The sequence below is a fragment of the Camelus ferus genome, chromosome 12, assembly GCF_009834535.1.
Source record: "Camelus ferus isolate YT-003-E chromosome 12, BCGSAC_Cfer_1.0, whole genome shotgun sequence".
Taxonomy (NCBI): domain Eukaryota; kingdom Metazoa; phylum Chordata; class Mammalia; order Artiodactyla; family Camelidae; genus Camelus; species Camelus ferus.
This window is the reverse complement of record NC_045707.1, coordinates 16443546-16466988: the sequence shown is the minus strand read 5'-3', so window position 1 is coordinate 16466988 and position 23443 is coordinate 16443546. Positions and strand designations below refer to the sequence as shown.

The following is a 23443-nucleotide window of genomic DNA, read 5'->3' as shown; positions in this document are numbered from 1 at the left end:
ACCAAGGACATCTTTTCATGGCAGGTCATTTAAATCTAACTCATTCTTTTTAAAACCTGTATAGTATTCTTTAATATGATTAAACCCAATTTCTCTAAACTTCCCCTACTGATGAATACCTAGGTTTTCCCAAATTTGGTGACAAGCTTTGTGACAAACTGTACTAGAACCCACATCCTCATACATTTATTTTTGTACCTGTGTTTATTTCAAAAAGATGCATTCCCAGAACTAGTGTTGCTTAGTTAGAAGGAATGCAGTGCCTTTAAATGGAAGCTGAAGCCCTCCTCTATGACTCATTCTAAGAGTAAGGATGAAAAAAGCCTGACCAGTGTGGGAGATGAGGCTGGGCATGTTGATTAGGCAACGGCATGAGGGCCTTAAATGCAGTCCTAGACAGTCTGGTTTTTAAGCAAATACAGACTGGGCTTCCCCCAGGGTACAGAGATGGCAGTGATATTGAGACTACCCTCAAAGGCTCCCTTGGAGTGTGCGATGTGGAGGGATAACCTTTAGGCAGCCCTCAAGCCTCCTCTTGGACTCCTCATCCTGCGGCTAGAGCTGTCTCCCTTCTCTCTAGGGAAAGCAGGGAAGTGGGAGGAGAAAGACAAAGGAGGCCCGGTTCCCCAGCCAGCTCAGCCCTCTTCCCCAGGTCTGCCGGGTGTTAGAATGCTGGGGGGTGGGCTGGAGAGGGAGCCTTCCAGGTTACCCAAGCATCAGAGTGCAGTTCCCTTGAACACCCCAAGACCCTGAAAAGGTGACAGCCTGTACAGAACTCCTTCTCCAGCCTTTTCCAGGCCTCTCCCACACCTGCAGGCATGCAGCTTGAATTCCCGAGTATCTAGGCAACAAAAGCCCCCAGGTGGACTGGCTGACTTTCCTGCCTCCCCCAGGCTTCCTGGCTTCTCTGCATAAATCCCAGCTCCACCCACAGTCCTCTGCTCCAGGACCTCCCAACCGAGAGTTCTCCGCCCAATTCAAGGCACACGGCACCTCCCTCCTTCCCTCCTGACTCTGAAGGGCAGATCCTTTCACCTACTGTGGGATGCACCTGCTCCCCAACCCCTGCTCCCTCTGCCCTCCACCCTCAGAGCCCACAATCTCCCCATCCTGAGGGCTCCCTTGTCTAACCCGCCCAACACTCTCCTCCCCTGGGAACTCTCTTTTCTTTTCTTTTCTTTTTTTTCCGCTCTCCTTGTGAGTCTTCCCAAACCTGATTCCTATTACCCTCCTCCGCCAGAATTCTCTCCAAGGCATCTACTTTGCTTTTGTCTCCCTGGATTGACACCTCTGCATGCTGGGGGCACATCCCATCTGCCGCTAGGGGAAAGGAGACTTAGCTGTCCCTTCTTGCGAACCACTCTTCCTTCCTCCAGCCCTCTCCTTGTCTCCACCTCCCAGAGCACAGGGTAGCTCACTGCACTTACAGTGCCCCGGAGGACGGTGAGGCGGTGGCAGGCTATGAGGGGAGCGCCCAGAGGGAAAAGCCAGTCCTGGTTCTCCATCTTATTTCTGAAACAGGGTTCGCTGGAGATGTTTCAACTGAAAGCGGGTGATTAATTCATCTGACCTTGTTCTGTCTTTGAACATAGATAAATTTATTTACTTGAAAAGAAATATTTTCATGTGTGTTTCCATGTCACCTGTGATTTTTCCCTGCCTTCCACGCACAGCCCTGCCAGTTGGCAGGAAGAAAGTCAGCAAAGCTGCTGATATAAGGAGTATAAAGAGGGCTTGGTTCATGGCAGGGGGGCAGTGGTCTACTCTGCTGGCAACATGCTGCGCTTGCTGGTGCTCGCAACCCTGGTCCTTTATGGTAAGTGGGTCATCTGCCCCGAGTTCTGTAGGGAGGGGGAGTGAGCAGGAGGGTCAGAAAGCTTTCCCTAAGGCCCAGGCCGGCTCTCCATCCCAGGGCAGGAGGGACACTCTGCCTGTGAGACCAGCAAAAACTTTACTCTCCTGGAGCCCCTGAGAGGAAAGTTCAGGGGCCTCTGGTGGACAGGTCCCAGAGCCATGAAGCAGAAAGAAGCCACTTCCAGGGCCCTGGGCTTCCCCACCACCCCTACTGACAGGAAGACATCCTCAGCAGGTGCTGGCTGTCACTGCACTGCTGTCCCTGCCCCCTGGAGCACCCTGCCAAAGCACTGTGTGGGAGCCGGTGGGAGTTGGGGAGGGAGCGGGGAGTCACCGTCACCGCAGGCCAAGGGATGACCCTGAGCAAGGATGAGACCACAAGGAGGAACGAGGAACCTCTGGGGCCTGACCCGGTGATGTGAGCTGGGTTCTTCACAGCATGCCAGAGTACTGGGGATGCGAAGGGGGGAAGCAGAAAGCACTCAGACTTCCCTGCTTTCAAAAGGGGCTTAGAGAACTCACAGGCCCCTCATTTGCTAGGGAGGAACTGAATTTGCAGACACAGCACAATGGCCATCCCCGCCTCCCACCCTGAGCTGACCCCATGCTTAGTCATCACTCACTTTTCTTCTGCCCCACAAAGGACACAGTACCCAGGACTTTCCAGAAACCAATGCCCGGGTAGTCGGAGGGACTGAGGCCACAAAGAATTCTTGGACCTCTCAGGTGGGTATTCCTTCACAGCCCCAGATTTCCAAATAAGTAAGAGATGCCTGTGCCCTGATATACAGCGTTATTTGTATTTGCGTATATCCTTATCAACAGGAAGCTCTCCAAATGCCTGGATTCTAGATTTTAAAGATGAATGGGAACCAGGCTGAGGTGTTTTATTCCTAAAGTTAAAAAGCTTGGAGGAGGGGACTTAAACACCAGCCTCACTCACGCTCCCAGGCACACACCCAAGCACAAACCACACAGACACTTCCAGTCACACCACTTGTGCCACACTAGCAAGACTGTGGGCCAGACCCACACCTCAGACCCTAGAAACCTTCACACACACACACACACACACTCCACATGGCGCATCACGCATTCAAGCGCACCGCTGGCCCCAAGTAGAGCATGCTGCTCATTTGGCTATTTAAAGAGTTTCCACTTTTGAAATAGGGCAGCTAGGCTTTGATTTAAGGAAGTCTAAATGTGTAAAACTGGCAGATTAACTAGTGAATAGCCACGCTTTGAGAGGAATCACTGCAATTAGAATTCAATTCAATTTACAAAAGCTTGCACCTCAGTTTTTGGGAGTAGAGCTATTGTGTGATATGAGGTGCTGAAGGAGAAGCCATGAACTAAAAAAAATGAACACCCCAGTGGTATTTCTAAGCCTCCGCTGAAGTGAGGAGACAGGGTGTATCTCGAAAACATTGGAGTGGGAGCTCTGGGGACCTATTCTTGTGACTTTGATGATGGAGCGATTCCGTGGCTACATTTCTGTCTGAAGAGGGAATGCAGGTAGAAGGACCTGGGTTCTGCGCCCTTTGCAACAACCTAGGATAAGGACGCCAAATGCACCGTGTACGTGCGCCTTTACTCCACTTTACGCCACCATCCACGTGCACAGCCAACATCACCAACTGACGGCGCATTCTCTTCTGCTGGTCCCAGAGGCATCTACATGCCCCCTTCTCACCACCACTCCAGGGAGCCACTACCAACCAATCAACAGCAACTGACAGGCCAAATGAAACCTATTTGCCATCTCTCGCCCAGAATGGTGGAGGCTGTTTTGAGGGATGGCAGGAATTTAAGGAGGTAACATGGTTTGGGGCAGAGCCTTTTAAGAAACACTAACCTATCCCTCTTTTCTTCTCTCCCCATCTAGATTTCCCTCCAGTACCAGTCTGGAAGTTCCTGGTCTCACACCTGTGGAGGGACCCTCATCAAACAGAACTGGGTAATGACAGCTGCTCACTGTGTGGACAGGTGAGCAAAACAAAGACCAGCTTTTCGGAGTCCCTGGGAAGGGAAGAGTCTGGCCCTGCTGGAGGAAAATCTCTCTTTGACCACTCAGGGATGGTCGAGGGAGGTTTGGTGGGGCCTGTGGGGAGGCAGTAGAATATAACGAAAATTATGAACTGCAACATCAGGAAAGCTCAGGTTCAAATCCTGTCCCACCTTTTTCTAGCTATGTGAACTTGGTTGACTTACTGAGCTATCTAAGCTCTCACTGTCTTCTCTCTAAAATGGGGTAATGATACCTACTTTGTAGAGTTATTGTGAGGAATAAGTAGGTAAATATTTAAGTGCCTAGTCAATGCCTGGGCCAGTAATCGGTTTTTTTCATATCTCTCTTGAGCAATGGTTCTTAAATTTGAGCCTGTATCAGAATTACCTGGAAGATAGACTGCTGGACCCCACTCAGTAGAGTTTCTGATAGGGAGGTCCAGGTTGAGGCCTGACAATCTGCACTTCTAACAAGTTCCCAGGTTATGCTGATGCTGCTGGTCCAGGGACCAGGCTTTGAGAACTACTGTTCTAGAATTTATACCTCCCTCAAAAATCCCTCTGTGGACTGAGAGCTCACCACACCTCTCCCAGGTTATGAAATACTCAGCCTATGATGTTTAGCTTGGTAAACTGTTAAAATGAAGTTGGCAGTAGTTTTTGTGACTTCTGCAAGTTGGCAAATCAGGGATGAGAGAGCTGGTGACGTCTTCATCCTCCAGGATCTTCCATTCTTCCTCTGCCCAGGCCAGATAAGATGGGCTTCTGTCCTAAAGATAAGATGTAAGATGGCTCCCCAGCTTTTCTCTAAGAGAGGAAAGAGAAGGCTCACTCAGGTCTTCCCTCTCTCCATCCAGCCAACGGACCTTCCGTGTGGTGGTTGGAGAACACAACCTGAGCCAGAATGATGGCACCGAGCAGTACGTGAGCGTGCAGAAGATCGTGGTGCATCCCTCCTGGAACAGCAATAACGTGGCTGCAGGGTAGGGGCAGGGTGGGGCTGTTCTCGGGCTTGGAGGTGGGGGCAGGGTGGGGCTGTTGGTGAGCTGGGAGGTGGAGGGCTGATTGGCTGGCCATGGAGTCTTGGCTTTCTTCACATTCATCCAGGAGGATTTTGAGAATCAAGGGGTTGGAGGGCTTGAGAATATTTGAAGATATTGGGGATTTGTTTGGTCTAGGCTGGTTTCCACGACTGAATCCCCTGACGCTCCTTCTCTGCAGAGTTGAATGTTCCCATTTTCATTGTTATTATTCATTTTATGGAATAAACTCCATCAGCAAAAGGACATTTCTTAAAAATGAAACTTACAATGAGAAAACTCCTGCAAGACTGAGTTGTAAACTTTTTTTTAATTGAAATATAGTCAGTTACCATGTGTCAATTTCTGGTGAACAGCATAATGTCCCAGTCATACATATATATACATATATTTGCTATCATATTCCTTTTCATTAAAGGTTATTTCAAGACATTGAATATAGTTCCCTGTACTATACAGAAGAAATTTGGTTTTTTATCTATTTTTATATATAGTGGTTAAGATTTGCAAATCTCAGACTTCCAAATTTATCCCTTCCCATCCCCTTTCGCCTGGTAACCGTAAGATTTGAGCTGTAAAATTCTGGACAGGAAGTAGTTAAAATGGTGGTCAAGTCTGTAGTGTGGGAGTAGGGATGCATTCAAGCAATTGGGATATTTCTACAGAGCACTTTACATCTTTCTCCTTTGAGAATTCTTGTCCACTAGCAAGATCACTGCACTTTGCTCCTTTCTGATTCCCCATCTGTAATTGAAAGATGCGCGCTCCACTCCCCTGGGTTGCAGACGAGCGCTAGGCTACCATAGCAAGACCTCACCAGCAGGTGCCGCTGTTAAACATAGAATGTGCTGCAATCCAAAAGTGTAATTCCTCCAGTTGGAGGCTTAGTGAGTCAGCCTCCTCGTTCTTCAAAGTCGTTGGTTTCCAATTCCATGGGGACACAAGGCTTGGGGAGGGCCTGTCCATATGCTGACCTGAAGGAAGGCCCGATCCCGCCGGTGAGCAGCCTCCTTCCCTCCCGCAGCTACGACATCGCCGTGCTGCGCCTGGCCCAGAGCGTTACCCTCAACAGCTACGTCCAGCTGGGCGTTCTGCCACAGTCTGGAACCATCCTGGCTAACAACACTCCCTGCTACATCACAGGCTGGGGCAGGACCAAGAGTAAGTCACCTCCACTGGCACCATCCACCACACAGATCCTGATTAGGTAGCTCAGCTTCTGGGGCACTTTTTCTGTGGGCGTAGGTGTCCACAGACCAGAAACCAGAGGAACCAGAGATAAAATAACTGGTGCATGATATCAAACTGAGAACAAGCCATGGAGTAGTCAAGTCAGAGAGTCACAGACTCTTACAACTAAAAAAAAAAGAATATTTTGTACCAGCCTCTCATTTTCTACATGAGGAAACTGAGGCCCAAAGAAATTAAAGACCTTTTTCAAGATCATATGACTAGTTAGTAACTAGTTAGTTGGGGCCAGAACACAGGTATCCTGGCTCCCACTTTGGTGGTCATTACACCATTATGCTGCCTCCAAAGACAGTCCCTGGGCTGTGGGTTGGAGTGAGTGAACCAGGGTGGCTGCAGGTCTAAAGTCAAGGCAGAGGAGGCCTCAGCCCTCTTCTGGTCATCATGGGAAGATTTCTAGTAGGAAAATCACTCCAATGACACGGAAAGGTGGGAGAGGCTGTGGGCAAAGACAGCTAACAAGGGCAGAGACAGCCAGCCTGACACAGAAGGCTATCAGCCATCCAGCAGCAGCTGAGCTCTGGAGAAGAAGCGTGGCCCTGCTGTGCGCAGCCGGTCTACTGGGAAAACCTGGGGCTGAGGGAGACATGCTTCTCATCCAGCTCTGCTCTCTTGTTCACTTAATGTCATTGTGGTTCCATTTCTTGATCTATATATAACATGAAAGGGTTGCTGGAAGGATCCAAAGAAATAATTCATCTGCAAAGGCTTTGAAAAGTCAAAAAAGCCAGATAAAGGAAAGCCACATTGAGCTCTTAAGAAATGGAAAGAAGGGTGCACAGTCCCAGTTCTGCTTCATGGGGCTCACTGTGTAAGGAGGAAGTAGCACAGACAGATAAGTTATCAACAAATAAGACCATTCTAGTTACTTAATTAAGGTATCCATGAGTTTAAGGAAAAAAAAAAAAAAAAAGGCAGGGGTACCATTGGTGGTTTGGAGCCTGGGAACAGTAATTAAGGATGACTCCCTGAAGGAAGGAGCTTGTAGCTTCCATATAAAGAAAGAAAAGAGAGAAAAGAAGCATTGTCTGACTTCAGCTTTCATCAGAGCTTAGGAAGGTTTGGCTAGGTGTGGAAGTTTTCCTTGGTCAGCATCTGGGGATGACCTCCAATGCTGTGTGTCCTGTACAGCCAATGGGCAGCTGGCCCAGACCCTGCAGCAGGCCTACCTGCCCGTCGTGGACTATGCCACCTGCTCCAGCTCCTCCTACTGGGGCTCCACTGTGAAGAACACCATGGTGTGCGCTGGAGGAGATGGAGTTCGTGCTGGATGCCAGGTAAACACATGCAGAAAGTGTCAGAAGTCCCACCCCGGGTCCCTCCCCTCCCTGCCCCTCACCTTTTCCTCACCTTCTGTTCCAAACCTACTCCACCCCTATGTATAGACTCAGCTTCCTGTTCTAGCATCTGAATGAGAATGATTCTGTGCTACTAAGTCTATGCTCACAGAATCTCAAAGTTGAAAGGAACCTTAAAATTCACCTGGCCTAGTGCCCCCACCTCAGAAGTTTGTATGTGGCCCAACATTTGTGTGTTGGTATATGTGTGTGTTCTTTGGAGGTTTTTTGTAACCTAGATTTTTTTTTTTTTTATGGCTGCAGCAGAGCTGAGCCCAGAGCAATGGTTGTAATTGTATATAAGGTAGCTCCCCTCCCATCAACCCCAGTTTTTCTTATAGCGCTTCCACCGCCACTCTTTTGACTCAGTAGTATTTATAGCGGTATGTATATAAGTGAATATGGTAGTGGAACGTGCACTAAATAGTTTTATAATAGTTTATATATATATATATATATATATAGAGAGAGAGAGAGAGAGAGAGAGAGAGAGAGAGAGAGAGAGAGAGAATCATCTTCTATTTAGACAAGATCAATTGGCAATACGCCATCTTACAGATTTCATAATGCAGTTCAACGAATGTTCCTGATCCTCTACTAAATGCCAGGCACTGTGTTTGATTCATCTTTGTATCAAAGATACAAAAGGTACAAGGATGAATATAAACACAGTTTCCAGTGGAGGAATGGGAGGAGCAGACATAGGACAGAACATTGTGGTACAATATGGTTAAACGTTATAATAAAGATATGCATGGGGGGTGATATGGGAGCCCAAAAGATAGACACTTACCTCTGCCTGTTGGTGTCAGAAAAGACTTGCCGTCCCTGAGCAAGTAGAGTCTATAATGAGTCCTGAAGGTTAAATAGGAGAAAGCCAGGCAAAAAAGGGGGAAAGATATTCACAGAGAGGGAACATCAAGAAAGGCATGAGCAAGAACCTAGAACACGCAGAGAATCAGAGGGCACTCCCTACAGCTAGAACAGAGGTCCGGGCCCACAGCCTCCAAATCCAGCTTTCTGCCTGTTTTTGTGTGGCCCACAGACTAAGAAGGGTTTTTAATGGTAGGGGAAAAATAAAGAAAGGAATAGTATGTCATGAGACATGAAAAATATAAAGTGTCAATGTTCATAAAAAAAGTGTTTTGGAACACAGCCATTCTTGTTCACATATTGTTTAAGGCTGCTCTCACGGAGCTGGACAGTTGTGACACAGACCGTACGGCCGCAAAGCCTACGGTATTTACTCTTTGGCCGTTTACAGAAATAGCTTGCTGACCTCTGGGCTAGAACATAAACTACTACCATACTAGGGAATGTCAGGAGATGACACTAGAGGCCAGTAGGAGCCACAAGGCTTAGGCCTTCAAATGTCACGCTTGGGGACATGAAATTTACCTTAGGCATTAGGAAACCCTTGGAGAGTTTTAAACAGGAGAACAGCATGCTCAGATTTGCCTTTTAGAAGCACTGATGATAAGGTAAGCATGTTTTTGAAGAGGGCAAAATGAGCAGGGAGACCACTTAGGAGACAATTGCAATTATCTAGGCAAGAAATTTGACGGCCTGACTTAGGGCAGTGGAGAGGAGGGGAGGAGGAGAATGTGGAATGACTTCCAGGCATCTGATTTAAGGGATTTGGGGGAGGGGGGTGCTGCCTCAAATGAGACAAGATTTATAGGATTTGGTAGGGGGAAGGTGATGAGTTTGGTTCTGGACAAGTTGATTCTGAGATCCCAGTGCGACATTCAGTTAGAGTTAACCAGTGAGACATTAGATATAAAGAAAGTGGAGCCTGGAGGAGAAAGCTGGGCTAGAGATAGCCTTAACAGGGAATGAGATCCCTTGAAGTCCCCACCTCCCCAGGGAAAAGTGGTAGAATGAGAAAAAAACAGTGAGTTGGGGGAAGAACTGTGATAACATAAGTATCTAAGTGCTTTAGGGATAGGTGAAGGGCAAAGAACCCACAAGGATCTAAAAAATAGGTAAGAGAAAAACGTAGTTGCAAGGGTTTTACAAAATCTCAGGAAAGACTGACAGGTCATCACATAATACACAGTGCAGCCAGGAGCCACACTGGACAACTACCAGTGGCTACTTCAGCAGTTGGTGGGTCACTGGTAGCTATGGCCAGAGAGTTTCAATGAAGTGGTGAGGGCAAAAGCTTGATCAAAGGGTAAGGAATGAAGAGGCAGTAAGAAACATAGCAAGGAATGTAGAGCACTCTTTCAAGAATCTGGGATGAAAGAGGGGACAAAAGAAGTCTGGTAGCTGTAAGAAGGACGAAAGTCATGGAGGAGGTGAATCTTTTAAGAGGGAAGAAAATTGAATGTGTTGTTGGCAGAGAGGAAAGGCTCCTGTAGAATCAGAGAAAGGGAATAAATGCATAAAGATCCCAGAGGAGAAGGAAGAGATGGGACCAAGAGCACAGGAGGGGCTGGCTTTGAACAGAAGACGGACACAGAAAATGTGCCTGCACCTGAAAGAGTGTGCAGGCTGGGGAGCTAGAAGTTGGCGGGTATTCTGCAATGCTGCTTATATTTACCCATGAACTAGGAGTCAGACTGAATTCTGAGAATGAAGGACAAGGGTTGTACAGATCTAGATTAATTAAGGTGAATGGGAAGAAGGATTGGCCTCCAAGATGTTACTGATAGGCTGAGGTTGGAGACCACGCAATTGCCACATGGGTTTATGATTCACTCCATTTTACTCAAAGACATGGTTGTAGGGAGTGGATTAATCCAGGGCTGGGTTTTCATGCATTATTAGGGACATAAAGACAGGACTGCAGATCAAACACAAGCTTCAAGCAAGGTGGAGGAGGAAGAGAAGCCAGCAGAAGGCTGGTAGGCTGGCTGAAATAGTAGAATCAAAGGATTCAGGGGGTTGTGTGTGTGTGTGTGCGTGTGTGCACGCGCACTTACAACTATGGAGGTAAGGTGATCAACTCATCCCAGTTTTCTCAGGACTTCCCAGGTGCCCACTGGGGGAGGGGTGGGGGAACACAACCTAACAGTTGAGAGTTATATTTTATTTGGTGACCTTACTGAGAACTATATCCCAGAAGACAGCCTTTCAGAAAGCTCTGAGGAATTGTTCCAAACAGGTAAGGGAGGAGCCAGGATAAATAGTTTTTCCTGGAAAAACAAAAACAAAACAAAACATGGAGTTGAACATCAAAGATTACTGCTAATCACAAAAACCAGACATCTCAAGTTGATGATTTTAATGCTTTTCTATGCATGGGAAGATGCAAGAGTCTGTGCTCAGAGAAATTATTCCTCTGGTCTGCATCATAACTATCTAGGGCCAGTATCCTCTTTTTCTCCATCCTGGAATCCACTCAGGGCACACCATGGAGAGTGGTTGCAGTGGCTGGTGTAGCTGGTGGCTTGATGGCGGGCAACATTCTTTACTGAAATGGCAACCAATATTGTTTTGTCCACACCGGTATTGAAACTGGGAACCCTACATGCAAGTAAGGGCAAAAAAAGAGACAAATGCATAAGTCAAGCTCTTCCACATCCTCATCGGCCAGCTTCACCTATAATCTCAAAGTTTAATCTTCTGAGTTTAATTCACTTCCCTCTGCTCTCTCTCAAGGCCTTGAACTCTGAAAAACTAGAGTCCTTTTCTTCTGGCTGCCACTCGAAATTGGCAATTCTTGAGGCAATTGTGTCTCCAGGTCTCTTCCCACTGGAGTTTCCCAAATAGAGTGTCTTTGTTTTCTGCCTTCCCAACTCTTCTCCTCATAGTATATTCACTGAACCCCTCTGGCCTCAATCTAGCCACTCCCACTGAGCTCCTTCCCCGATCTTCCTTCTGCCCTAAAATCCTCAGGCACACCCTCCATCTCTGCAAAGACTTTGTTTCTTTTCAGGTCAATTAGCATAAAACAACAGTATTATATTCAATTACCTTATGTTCCTCTAGCTTAGAAATACTCTCAAATCCTTATCAGAATCTGAGTGGAAGATATTTAGGCTGTTTTGAGTACAATAATCTAAAGAAAACATCATCCTTTCCTAAACATAGTTGGGGTGGGGTACAGCTATTTCCTTTCTAAAATAATTAGCACCAATTTGAACTTTTGGTCTCTTTCCCTAGTTCCTTATTTTTTTAGGTTTTAATTTTTATTGAAGCTGTATGTATTAAATTGCTTAAAGTGGCAAATAAAACTATGAGGCTTAGTAATGAAAAAGTACATGTGCTCCTCCTACTACCGCAACTTTTCCCTCCCCGGAAGAGACCACTTTCAACTCTTTTCAGCTGATTTTTTTTTTGAGGGGGGTGTCTACGTCCACCTCTCTAAAAGTATATACCTCTATTGCAGCTTTTCAGCTCACACATTTTGGGATATGTGGAATCTCTCTTCCTTTTACATATATATACTTGGCCCTCAAGTATGAACTTTTCTGATCTCCACCCCAACCTCCCAAAATAATTTTGGTTAGATTAACAATTAAGTGTTTATTATGATTATGTAAAATGCTGTTCACAAGCAAACGGTGTTGTATTCTAGGATTACTATTCATTCCCTCTATAACTTTGCTTACCCTGGAGTTAATAATTGTCTTTTTTTATTTGCATAATATACACTCAGCTTATCACGGGTTCAGCCCCTTACTTTCCACTAATTTATAAATAACCCATTTTTATCTTCTCTTGAGCCCTGTGTCTTGATGTGGGTCTATTTGCATTCATTGTGAAGGATACTTAGTGGGTTTTTTCATTCTGTAAACTCCAGACATTTGGTTCTGAAATTGTTTATTTGTTAAAGATTTCCTTCCTTCCATTTTTATTTTCTCTTTCTAGAGTCTCTGTTATTAACACATTTACCTCCTAAACTGGTCCTCCTATTTTATTTTCTTCCTATATTTTGTCTACTCTATCTTCCAATCCTTCCAATCTTACATTTCTACAATCATATCATAGTTTCCAAAGTCTCTTTTTGTTTTCTGAATGTTCTGTTTAATAACTTGCTGTTCTTGTTTCATGGATGCAACATTAATCATAGTTTTGTTGCCTGTATTCTTCTTCCCAAATACTTTTGGTTGCCTTCATTTTTTTGTTTATTTCTTTATCTCTTTGTTTTGATCTTTATTTTTATATTGGTGAATTTCTTCAGATATTTGGTAATCCTTGACCATCTGCTCTTAGTTCAGAGTGGGATGGTGAAAAGCTGATAGGTAGCTCTGAGCCTTAAGTGGGGTTCATCTATAGTGAACTGCTTTGTCAGTGACCTGACTAGGCAATTTCACTGGAGGACCTCCAATGTTAGTATCTATAGGTCTTCCCTCTTGTGCTGATCAGATTCTGCAGAGAAATATCTTCCAATTTTATGTATGGAATCACAGAACTGACATTCTGGGAACTGAGTAGGGAAAAGAATGTCAAGGGTATATTCTGTAAACCTAGGTTCCTCTTATTCTAAGCCCAAGCATGTATCTGCTACCCAATACATCGCTTTCTATCCTCTTCACCCCAGTTTAGTTTAACATATGATGACTACCTACCCTGTATCTAAATACTAAGTCTGATTAGATCCATTGGTTTATATTCTGGGGACAAAGAAATCATTAGAACACTTTACTTCTCCAACCCCGGGTTCATTTTAAGTCAGTAGCAGCTATTGAGCTTAAGAAGATCGAAGTTCTATGCTAGCACTGTAGAGAAGAAAAATATCAGTAAGAGATAGTTCCTGTCTTAAGAAGCTCATAGATTATGCATGGGAGGTAGAAACAAATTATGAAACCAAAATACAAGGCAGAACATGACATAAATGCTGCAAAAGAAAGGAAGAAATTCTATGGTTGTTTAGGCAGGAAGAAGAGATTCATTTTGATTGTGGGGATCTGAAGCAAATAGGAATTTGAATTGGAGCTTTTAAACAGCACAGGATTTTACAAATAGAGATGGGGATGGGCAGAGTGTAAGCAGAAGCAAAGGCAACAGATCTGGAGTTTTAGGACTCTGCTTCTCCTCTCTGCAGGGTGATTCAGGAGGCCCCCTTAACTGCTTGGTGAATGGCCAGTATAGTGTCCACGGTGTGACCAGCTTTGTGTCCAGCCTGGGCTGTAATGTCTCCAAGAAGCCTACTGTCTTCACCCGGGTCTCTGCTTACATCTCTTGGATAAATAACGTGAGTCCTCTCAAATGATGGGTTGAAACAGGGTCACCTGGAGACCCATGCACTGGCTGGGGTGGGGAACAAAAGTTGGGCAGGGGAAGCCATCATCTTCCTCACCACATTCAAATGTTTACTCCTTTCCCTTCCCTCCATAGTGCATTTTCCCTCAATAATGCTGCCATCCTAAGTTCCCCTTCACATACTCACTAAGCAGGCTTCACCACATTGTCTACTGCTTAGGGTAATAAGACGGTGGCAACAGCAGATCTGAACTAGGTACATATCAGTACTGTCCTGAGTCACAGTCAAGGGGAAAATGGCTTCAGAAAGGCCTGCATGCTCCTGGGCAAGTAAAGGAGCACTGACTTTCTCCCCCTCCAGCTCTTCCTAAGGGCATTGTGAGAATTTGCTCTACTCTTTGGAAAGAGGTTTTACCACCTTCAACAATGCTTGAGGGTTAGGTGAGACTCTGCCCACGCTGACCCTGGTGGTAGAGCCTCACAGTCATCCCACCTGTACCCTCCAGCCTTCTGGAGCCTTGTGGCATGTACCTTGACTCACAACTGTTTCAAGGTCTGCCCTTGCCACAAAGTCCTGAGTATGTGCCTATAACGCTGAATTGTCCTGACACAGCTGAGGACTCCTTCTGCCCACCCCCCCCCACCTTCTCAACTCCCCATAAACCCAGTATAGGGCCATACTCAACCGGGAGCACTGAAGAAAAAAGAAAGGAGGTGGGCAGAAGTTGCTGACTGGATATAACTGGTTTTTCCTTCAGGCCATTGCCAACAACTGAACATTTTCCTGAGTCCATCGGCCTTCCCAAGATGATTCTTAGGTCCACAGCAGGACTTGAGGCCATCAAGCAAAAAAACACTCTAAGAGACTATTGAGCCAGATACAGAAAAACAAATAAAACTGAATATACATATTACTCTGTGTCTTTTTATTTGCAATTAAGCCCTTTAGAGGAAATACAACTATAGGACCAAAGTCGGATTTCACCACATTTCTGGGATGGTTCTTCCATTTGCTGCCACCTCTGTCAGTTCACAAACCAAGCCAAGTGGGAGTGGTTTTACATTATCTTTTATAGATTATTTTAGGATCTACCTATCCATTCATCTGTCCATCTGCCCCTCCTCCCATGCATATTTGCTATATTCAGAGGCACAGAGGGCTTTAAAATGTTCCCGAGTGACTAAATGTGCCCTGATGCTCCTAGGTAGACTGTGAGCTCATCCTTCTTTTGTTTCTTGCTTCAGTGCCCAGAACAGTGCTTACCCCAAGGCTCTGGGCCATGGCAACTACTAGGATACATTAGAGATATGAGTATACGATTAGGTGGTGGGTCAGATACCAGCAGCAATGAAAGTGACAAATTAGAAAGGAGACTACAGCGGAAAGAATAGAAAAAAGGAGAAAAGAAGATATGGAACAAAGAAAGGAAAGGGTTGAGGGGAAGAGGCAGAACAAAAGGGAGAAGAAACAATAATACGGGGCCTCAAACTAATTATGAGTCAGCACTTCAAGGCTGGGACTAAAATAGGCAACCGGATCCGGGGTTCTGTAAACCACAGAGAACTGGGAAGCTGATAATTCTATCCTACCCTGGCCAGGAACTTAAGTCTGTTAGAGTGGCCTATGTAGAGTAAAGAGGGAACTGAAAGAAGAAGGCTAAGAGGATGAGAAGCAGCTTTTCATCGCAATCACTGAGGACCAGAGGAGAGGAGCAGGGTAGTTAACACTGTAGCAGGAGAAACTGGCTAAGACCGGTCCTGGAACCGGTTGGCTGCTTTGTCAGCAGAGGCTTCTAGAAAGAAGCTTGGCTAGAGTCAGGACACCTCTATTCCCTTCTCACTTCTCCCACCAAGGAACTGGGTAACCTTTCTGTTACTCAGTTTCCCTACCTAGTTAACTTCTGAAGATTTTTCCTACATGATTTTGGTGACTGTCAATTTCAGTTCCCAAGGGGTAGGCACTGAAGAGGGATTCTGAGGAAGTAGTGGCTGGGCTGCATTGCTGAAGATGCTGTGGATTCCTGGGAGTAAATCAGGTATTGGCCTTCTGCTAGGGACACACATCTGTTATCATCGCCATCTTCTCCCAGTGTTGCCACAGCCCTACCATCCTCCGGCTTCTATCCACTTCTCCCCATCCAACATTGAGTCCTTCCATTGTCTTCACTTTGCCCCTTCTAGACCATCTCCACAGTTAACATTGTAACAGAATAAACCCTAATGACCTATTACCTGAACATTTTGTATCCATCTCTATAAATGAATTAAGCACATAGCATTATAATCACCTAATTACCAACCTATCTCCACTTCCAGACTTGAAATATCTTAAAGTTAGGGATCACATTTTTAAAATTCATTCTTGCCTTCCCAACACCCAGCAGTGCCTGTCACAGGCTGACACTGAGTGCAGTACAACTGCCTGGGGGAATAAACTGGAAAACAATAGCAGACAAGGCCCTCCGATTTTGTCTCAGGCCTCCAGCTTCCCTCTCCACTCCTTAGTAAAGGTATTTTGACCCTCTTCCCTTCCTTCAGGTAATTTTACCTGCACTGTAAAATCCTTGAGTAAACGGTCCCTCCAAACCTAGTGTCCTAATTAGGTCAAGGAGTAAGTTCCTTTTGGAGACCTTCTTCCTATTTGTAATCATTGGTTGTGATCTCAGCAGTCCTATCTCAACTTTCACAATCTCTGTTCTCATTTCCTGCCTCATCTAGTACACTGGACTCGTTCATCCAGCTGGAAAAATTTGCTCCCCACCCCCAGCACAGGCTTCCATAACCTTCTCCTCAGCCTGTTTTCAATCAAACGTCTCCTTTCCTAAGCGGGCCCCGTTTCCCCTTCTAGCTCAGCTGTTCTCCCTTTCAAACCCAGATCTGGAGTCCTGTCCCCTTTGCGCATCCGACCCCTACCAGTTCTGGGTTTAGAGCCAAACTCTCTGATACAGGCTTTCCATCTTTAAAGACTGCACCCTGGAGTAAGAAATCCATTTTCCTGGGCGACCCAGTACACATACCCGTAGAAGTCAAGCACGCTTTCCGACACAATACTCTTGCTGAGTGGAAATCACTGTTTTCCACGCTATCGTTTCAGTTATTTCCCGTGCTCATCGTGATAGCTAATCGGCTTTCGGGAACGAACGCGTCTTGGCCAGTTTGAGAACGGTGCAACGGGGCTGGCGCTCCCACACCTCAGCGCGGGAGGCGGGGAGGCTGGGCCAGGGCGAGCGCCGCCGCCTGAGGGCAGGCCCGAGTTTCCGGCCTGCTGCGAACAGGCCCAGGCCCAGCCCCAGCCTGAGTTCCCCAGGGCCTCGGGGCCGCACCCCGGAGCAGGGCGGCGGGGAGCCGCGGAGAGGGCCCCGGCCCTGCGGCCCGCGCCTCGAGCGGGCCTCGGGGGATGGCGAGGCGGCGGCGGGGCGGGGTGCGCGGCGCGAGGCCCGCCCGCCCGGCCGGATGCGAGGCATGCCGGGAGCCGCACTTCCTCCTCAGGGGCCTTGAGAAAACCACAGGGCGCCGGGCCTGGCAGGCCGCCCCGGGGAGCCGGCAGGATGGCCGAGGGTAAGGCGGGCGGCGCCGCCGGCCTCTTCGCCAAGCAGGTGCAGAAGAAGTTCAGCAGGGCCCAGGAGAAGGTAGGCGGCCAGGAGCCGAGGCCAGAGGGCGTGCAGGGCGCTCCAGGGCCCCGGGAGGCCTGGGCTAACAGAAGGGTGACCGGGTCCCCGTGGAAACGCGAGCGGCGAGTGGGTTTCCACTGAAACAGGCAGAGCTGAGAGAACGCAGAGGAGCGTCACCCGGTCCTGGGCGAGGATAGGGGAAGCCCAGGAGACAGTCGCCGTCTCCCTAGGGAACCTTAAACAACGCCCACGCTGACCCAGAGAAGGGGAAAGAACGGGAACCAACGTTGGCGACTGCTGTGTGGCAGATTTTGTCCCAGCGACCCGAAGAGACCGGTATCTTACAGATGAGGAAACCGAAGGTTCAGTCAGGATCATTTCCCAAGGTCGTAAGACAGCGCTGACCAGCTGGGCCGCCAGTGAGCACCGCCGCTTAGCTGGGACTGGGAGGCTCCGAGCATAGAGTAATTCTGCATAATTCTCTCTGTACCCGACCGCCTGGCCACAGGGTGTTTCTTAAGCTGGTGTAAGCAGAAGCCCGTTATCTGTTTCCTGTGCCGTGCCTTTGGCGTTGGTTCGGGGTGGGCAAGGAGCGCCTCTTTTTATATTGTGTCCTTAGTTTGCTCTGGGTGGTCCTGCCCCATCAAGGTAGGCTGTCTGGCCACCTGTAACTTGCCTGCCTATGTACATTGTGTGGACACTGTGCCGCACGCTTCGGTGGCATTCTTGTTTCCACCCATCCAGAGTATTTTCTTTGCTTCTAACCTGAACCCCTGCTCTCCACCATAGTCTAGGAAGATAAATAAGCTAGAAGGAGAAGGGAAGAGGGAGAGGGGTAAGAGGGACCTAAGATAGAATTTTGGTTTTCTAAGGCTTTGTGATCTTGGAAGCATTCGGATGAACACCATATGCTTAAGAATTGAAATATTCCTATCATCTTCTAAAATCGAAGCACTAGTTTGGATTCTGGGAAGGATTAAAGGCAACCAGCTGTCCCAAGTGGGATTATCAACAGAAAATTGATGGAATATAGACATAGTCCCTGTCTTTAAGTGGCTTACAATAGAAGGGGAGGAAGTATGTGTGTGTGTCTGTGTGTGTGTGTGTTTCCTCTGTCTGAAGAAGCTGGGGTCCTGTGAATGAGGGAAGGGAAACAGAAGGAGTTTATGTGGCTAGTCTTTGTTACTTCACCTTAACCCTTATTTCACCCTGATCACGGTTTCAGCCTCTCCCAAGGCTGTCTAGTTACAGATCTGACAGAGAAGAGAGCCTACAGGAGGGTCTAGTTAGAAGTGATTGGGAAGGAACAGGAGGTACTAGAGAAGAGAAGGCTAGCTACTCTTGTGGGTTGGAAAAACAAAGAGAAATCCCCAAAGACAAAAAAAAAAAAAAAAAAGCCTATTATTTTAATAGCTATCTTAAAAGACACAGCAGTTGATTTTACCTCACTCTTTCTTCTTCTAGCCTCATCCAGCCTGTCATCAACACTATGCCCTTGCTTTAGACTTCATCTCTTTTTGTAAGCATGAACACTGAAGCCTCAGGTAAATAAATAATGTCCCTGCTCTGGGCTTCAGATTCTGCATCTGTAAATTGAGAGGGTTGATGTTCAGTGATTTGGAAACTCAATTTGGTAAGGACACTAAGTGAGAAGCGGAGAGGGCTCCTTGAACCTCAGAGTCAAATACTTCCCAAAGAGAGAACCAGCTGCCCAGATACACCCTGTTCTTTCTGGTCTGAACCCTGAGAAAGCAGAGAGAGGAGCAAATTCAGATTTGCCCCAGGGAACTCCCAGATTGTTGGAGAAAACAAGAAGCTACTGTGAACCCAGGCTTAGGCACAAAGGCAGGCAGACGTTCAACTTGGAGCAATGCAGCGGGCACTTTAGAAGGAGTGGTTGTTGCCCAGATAGAATGGGAATGCCCTGGTTGGGAGGAAGAGCTCAGCTCAGCCTGCCAAAGTTTTTGTTTGTTTGTTTGTTTTTTAGGGGGGAAGGTAATTAGGTTTATTTGTTTATTTTTAGAGGAGGTACTGGGGATTGAACCTGGGACCTCATGCATACACTCTACCACTTGAGCTATCCCCTCCCCACCAGGGTCCTTGGGTCTTGGCAAATTATTGAAGGCAAGATAAAGAGGGAGAAAGTTACAGTCAAAAGAAAGGACTCCCTGGGACACTTTGCATTTTCTATAAGCTCTGGCTGTAATCTCCGGAGTAGTATGTCATAACTAACGTGTGAAATAATCAGGTGTGTCCAATATCAAGTGCCTGTGGACAAGGCACAGGAATATAAGAAAGACATGATCTCTCCTGTTATGGAGCCCACCCACATTCTCATGATATGATTTTCATCTTTTCAACCCTTTAAGCATGCTGTTAGTATCCCAGTTTTAGAAATGAGGAAACAGAGCTCAAAAGAGATTGGCAAGTGGCAGAACTATCACTGAAACCCAGGTGTCCTGCCTTTGGATCCCAGGCCCAGGCTGCTGTCTTGACGAGGTTCCTGATAAACCACAGTAACATCTGTGCCTGCCCACTTCCTGCCGCGCCTGCCCACTTCCTGCCGATCTTCTCTCAGGAACCAAGCTAGGAGTGAAGGTCTGGTGACTGTTAAACACAGTGGAGATGAAGCATTCTTGTTTTATTTTCCAGTTCCCACTCAGACTCAACATGAGTCTGGCTTTTTTGCGTTTTTATAGTATGATACATCTTCACATTTCAAACTAATGCTTTCACCATCTGTTTGTGATTTCTCTGTGGCAAACCTCTCAGATCTCCCCCAGGAAAGGGCATTCGTTGTTTACCATTCCTGGTTGCTGGTCTTTTCCTCTGTTGACTTTTACTGGACTTGTATCCCAGTCAACAATATTTACAGAAAAACTCCATTGTCCAAGATCCTGGGCTGGACACAGGAGGGAAATCAGAGTTCAGTGAAAGGCATTCTTGCCTATTACCAGGCCAGCTTAAAATCTAGTTTTTGTTGTTGTGTGGAGGTAATTAGGTTTGTTTGTTTGTTTATTTGTTTGTTTTTATGGAGGCACTAGGGATTGAATCCAGGACCTAGGGCAATGTACTCTACCACTAGAGCTAGCCCATCCTCCCAATCTAGTTAAAAAAAAAAAAAAGTAAAATCAGTGACCTGAGAGATCTGCTGGTGTGTGGGAATTCAGAGGACAGAAGAATTGAGAATAGAGAGAGGTTCTGTAGTGAAGGATGAATTTGAGATAGGAATTATGGCTGATTAGTAGTTCCTCAGGCAAGTGGTGAGAGAGCATTCCAGCTGGGGAATGCCTGCATGAGTGAGGCATGAAATCTGGAAATCCTTTTAGGCAGAAGTGAGAAATGCAGCTGGAGCACAGGGAGTGGTAGGCAAAGAGGCTGGAAAATATATTAGGGCCATATTAAGGGGAGCCTGCTTTAGTATATATCTTGAAAATAAGGAATTTTGATATAACTACAATATTACCACACCTAAGAAAAAAAATTTAACAAAATTCCAGAATATCTAGCGTCCAGCCCCTCTTCAAATTACTTCAGTTGAGAGAATTAACTAAAATATAATCAATGATTATGCAGAGGGGTCATGAAGAGGAACTATAGCCACCAAATATGTCTGCTGTGGTTGCTTTTTTTGAAGCTCTGTCCTCCGACCTCAATCTGCAAAAAAGTTAAAATAGGGCAATGAACATTGACATATTCTTCACCTGTTTCACCAAGTGTTGTTAACATTTTGCCACATTTACTTTCTCTCTTGTCCCTGCTCTTTATCCCTAAGTATCTGTATTCTGACTTCTCGACTGCTGGGTCAGGTGAATTCTCAGTGCAGGACTTTAGGGATTGGCATTGTGTGGCCTTTCATTAGGAAGTGTTCAAGGGTAGAATTATTCATTCTTTCAACAAACATCTTTGGGGCATCTGTACATCCTCCTCCCTCGAGGAACTCCCGTTGAAGGAGAACAGCTACAACACAGGGTAAGTGCCCTGACACTCAGCCCTGTTGCTTGTGGCAACAAATACTCTGGGCCCAGGGCACTGGGTTGTGATTTCAGGGTGATAATACTCGTCTTTTCAGTTTCAGAATTGAAGGTGGGAGTGTTCCCTCAACACACACTCCCACACCCTCCAAGCCTTTTTGCCTTGAGCCTTTGGGATTTGGGGGTATTGGTCTGCTATGGGTGTGCCACACAGACTCCAACTGTGTTGACTCCTTTGTCCTTCCAGCCCCCTCCACCTTAGAAGAACCAAGCCCCAGGCAAGGAAGGGAGAGGTAGCAGAAAGGAAGTGAGAGTTGCAATAACCACTAAACAAGGTGGTTTTGCAACTTTCTGGTAGAGGACAGTGTTTTGGGGGGGAAAGGGTGGAGCCAGGGAAGATGGGCAACTCTGCACACACAGGGCTGGGTGTTAAGTGGGGTAGAGTAGAGATACAGACAAATATATATGGCTAAACTGAAAAGGAAATAAAGACACATATTTATAGGGAAGGGAGAGGAGCTAGACACAATGATAGTGGATTGTATTAAGTATTCAGCCTAGGGCAGCACTGTGAAGGCAATTTACAGGTGTAGTATCATTTAATTCTCCCAACAACTGCAGGAGAGGAAATATGATTATCTTAAAGGGGGAAAGGGAGTTCTGTACACTGAGGTTCAAGAGTTTAAGTGATTTGCCCAAAGGTTTATGGCCAGTTAAGTGGACAAGCCAAGGTGGGGGCATATATCTGTCTGATTCCAGAGACCTTGATCTTAACCACTATAGAGAGAGCTCCAGAAATGAGAGATGTTAGCCCCAGGATTAAGAATGGAGACACTTGAGTCAGAGTCTACATAGAGCCTGCCTCACGCCCAAGCCCTGGGCACTCTTTCATGTGATTCAGCATTCTTTGCAATGAGACACCAGTCTCCCTTTCTAGCTTCCTTACCCACCACTCCCCATAACACACCCTAAACCAGCCCTGCTGGACCATGTCATGAAGCTGCCATGAATTTGCGCACTCCTGGGACTTTGCTGATGTTGTCTTTGCCTGGAATCCTCTTTTTACCCTAACCCTTTTTACTTTATTCCAATCTAGCAAAATCTTAATTCAAGGCCCAGCCCATTGGTCCCCCTCATATCAGTCTCACTCTCCTTCCTGTTATAGGTGTTAAGTGTGTACTTGCCGGATACTGAGAAATCTAGATGAGTAAGGCAAATGCCCAGTCCTCAAGGAGCTCACAGTTTAGAAGGAGACATAGGTAAATGCAAATAATAAAACAGTAGCAGAAGGCATACAAGTACAGAAGTTTTAAGTGCTTAGGAGGCAGTGATTTAGCTTGATTAATGGGATGAAGTAGATGTGGTTGTGTCACAAAGGATATGGAGTATGAATTAGGCTCCTTTAGATAGTTGCTTGACTGATACGGTGACAAAGCACTTTGCAGAAAGAGAGAGTGGTATCTACAGCAAGTAACAGGAGGGTTTATTCAGGAAACTAAAAAAGTGGTAGAGAGGGAGACCTGCAGGAAGAAGGGGATAAATGAGAGCTGAGGCTTAATGAAGGGTCAGATCACTGAGGCCTGTATGTGTGCTAGAGTTAGAACTAGAACTTAGAGATACATGATGGGCATTTAATAGAACTTTGTTGGGCAGATGAGTGGAGAATTGTTAGAAGGTTTTCAGCAGGAGCACCGTAGGCTTACTGTAGCAGGCCAGGTGGGAAACAGTGAGGGCCTGGACTAAAGCTATGCCAGTGAGACTAGGAAGCATGGGATGGTTTCCAGAGATGGATATGGTGAGTGATTCAATGAAGGAAGTGAGAGAGAGAGAAGTAGTTGAGGGCAACCCCTGATTCTACCTTGGGCTCCGGGGCTGGTGGTGCCTGCTTCCAAAGTGGGGGTTACAGGTAGAAGAGCAGGGCTTTCTTACCTGTGTATAAGTGAGTGTCCCCTATGAGAACAGGAACTGTGTCTGTCTTATGTCCGTGTCCTTTGTACTAGCACTGAGACCAGTATGATGGTTGGCTCTCAGGGTCCCAGGGGTGAGGAGTTAGATATGGATAGCATTCATTTCTGGCTGAGTTTAAAATGCATTTTATCAGGGTTTCTCAAAGTTTTCCATCAGAGTCTTCAGAAGAAGAGTCTCCTGTCCGCCTCTCTAACCTCATCTTTCTAGGGGTATCTGCTGCTATGGCTGGAAGAGGGTCTCTCAACTGAAAA

The 23443-nt window shown here is 46.5% G+C and overlaps 2 protein-coding genes and 1 long non-coding RNA gene across 3 annotated transcripts in view; 2 read left to right on the top strand and 1 right to left on the bottom strand.

Moving 5' to 3' along the window:
• Positions 1-1661: 1661 nt before the first annotated feature.
• CELA1 (chymotrypsin like elastase 1) lies at positions 1662-14553 on the top strand. The gene is made up of 8 exons (XM_006192429.3): positions 1662-1816; positions 2498-2580; positions 3740-3840; positions 4719-4844; positions 5926-6062; positions 7281-7426; positions 13482-13631; positions 14398-14553. Exons 1-8 carry the CDS (start codon positions 1777-1779, stop codon positions 14413-14415), a joined length of 801 nt encoding a protein of 266 aa, XP_006192491.1. The 5' UTR covers positions 1662-1776; the 3' UTR covers positions 14416-14553.
• LOC116667586 lies at positions 10506-17038 on the bottom strand. The gene is made up of 2 exons (XR_004324477.1): positions 16657-17038; positions 10506-10957 (listed from the first exon to the last, which is right to left on the bottom strand). It is a non-coding gene; the product is annotated as an uncharacterized LOC116667586 (long non-coding RNA).
• Positions 17039-17051: 13 nt separating this feature from the next.
• The window catches only part of BIN2 (bridging integrator 2), a 32584-nt gene continuing 26192 nt past the window's right edge, over positions 17052-23443 (top strand). Inside the window, exon 1 of the mRNA XM_006192435.3 lies at positions 17052-17268. Coding sequence (XP_006192497.2) covers positions 17188-17268 — 81 coding nt within the window. The 5' untranslated portion in view covers positions 17052-17187. The remainder of the gene's footprint in view (positions 17269-23443) is intronic.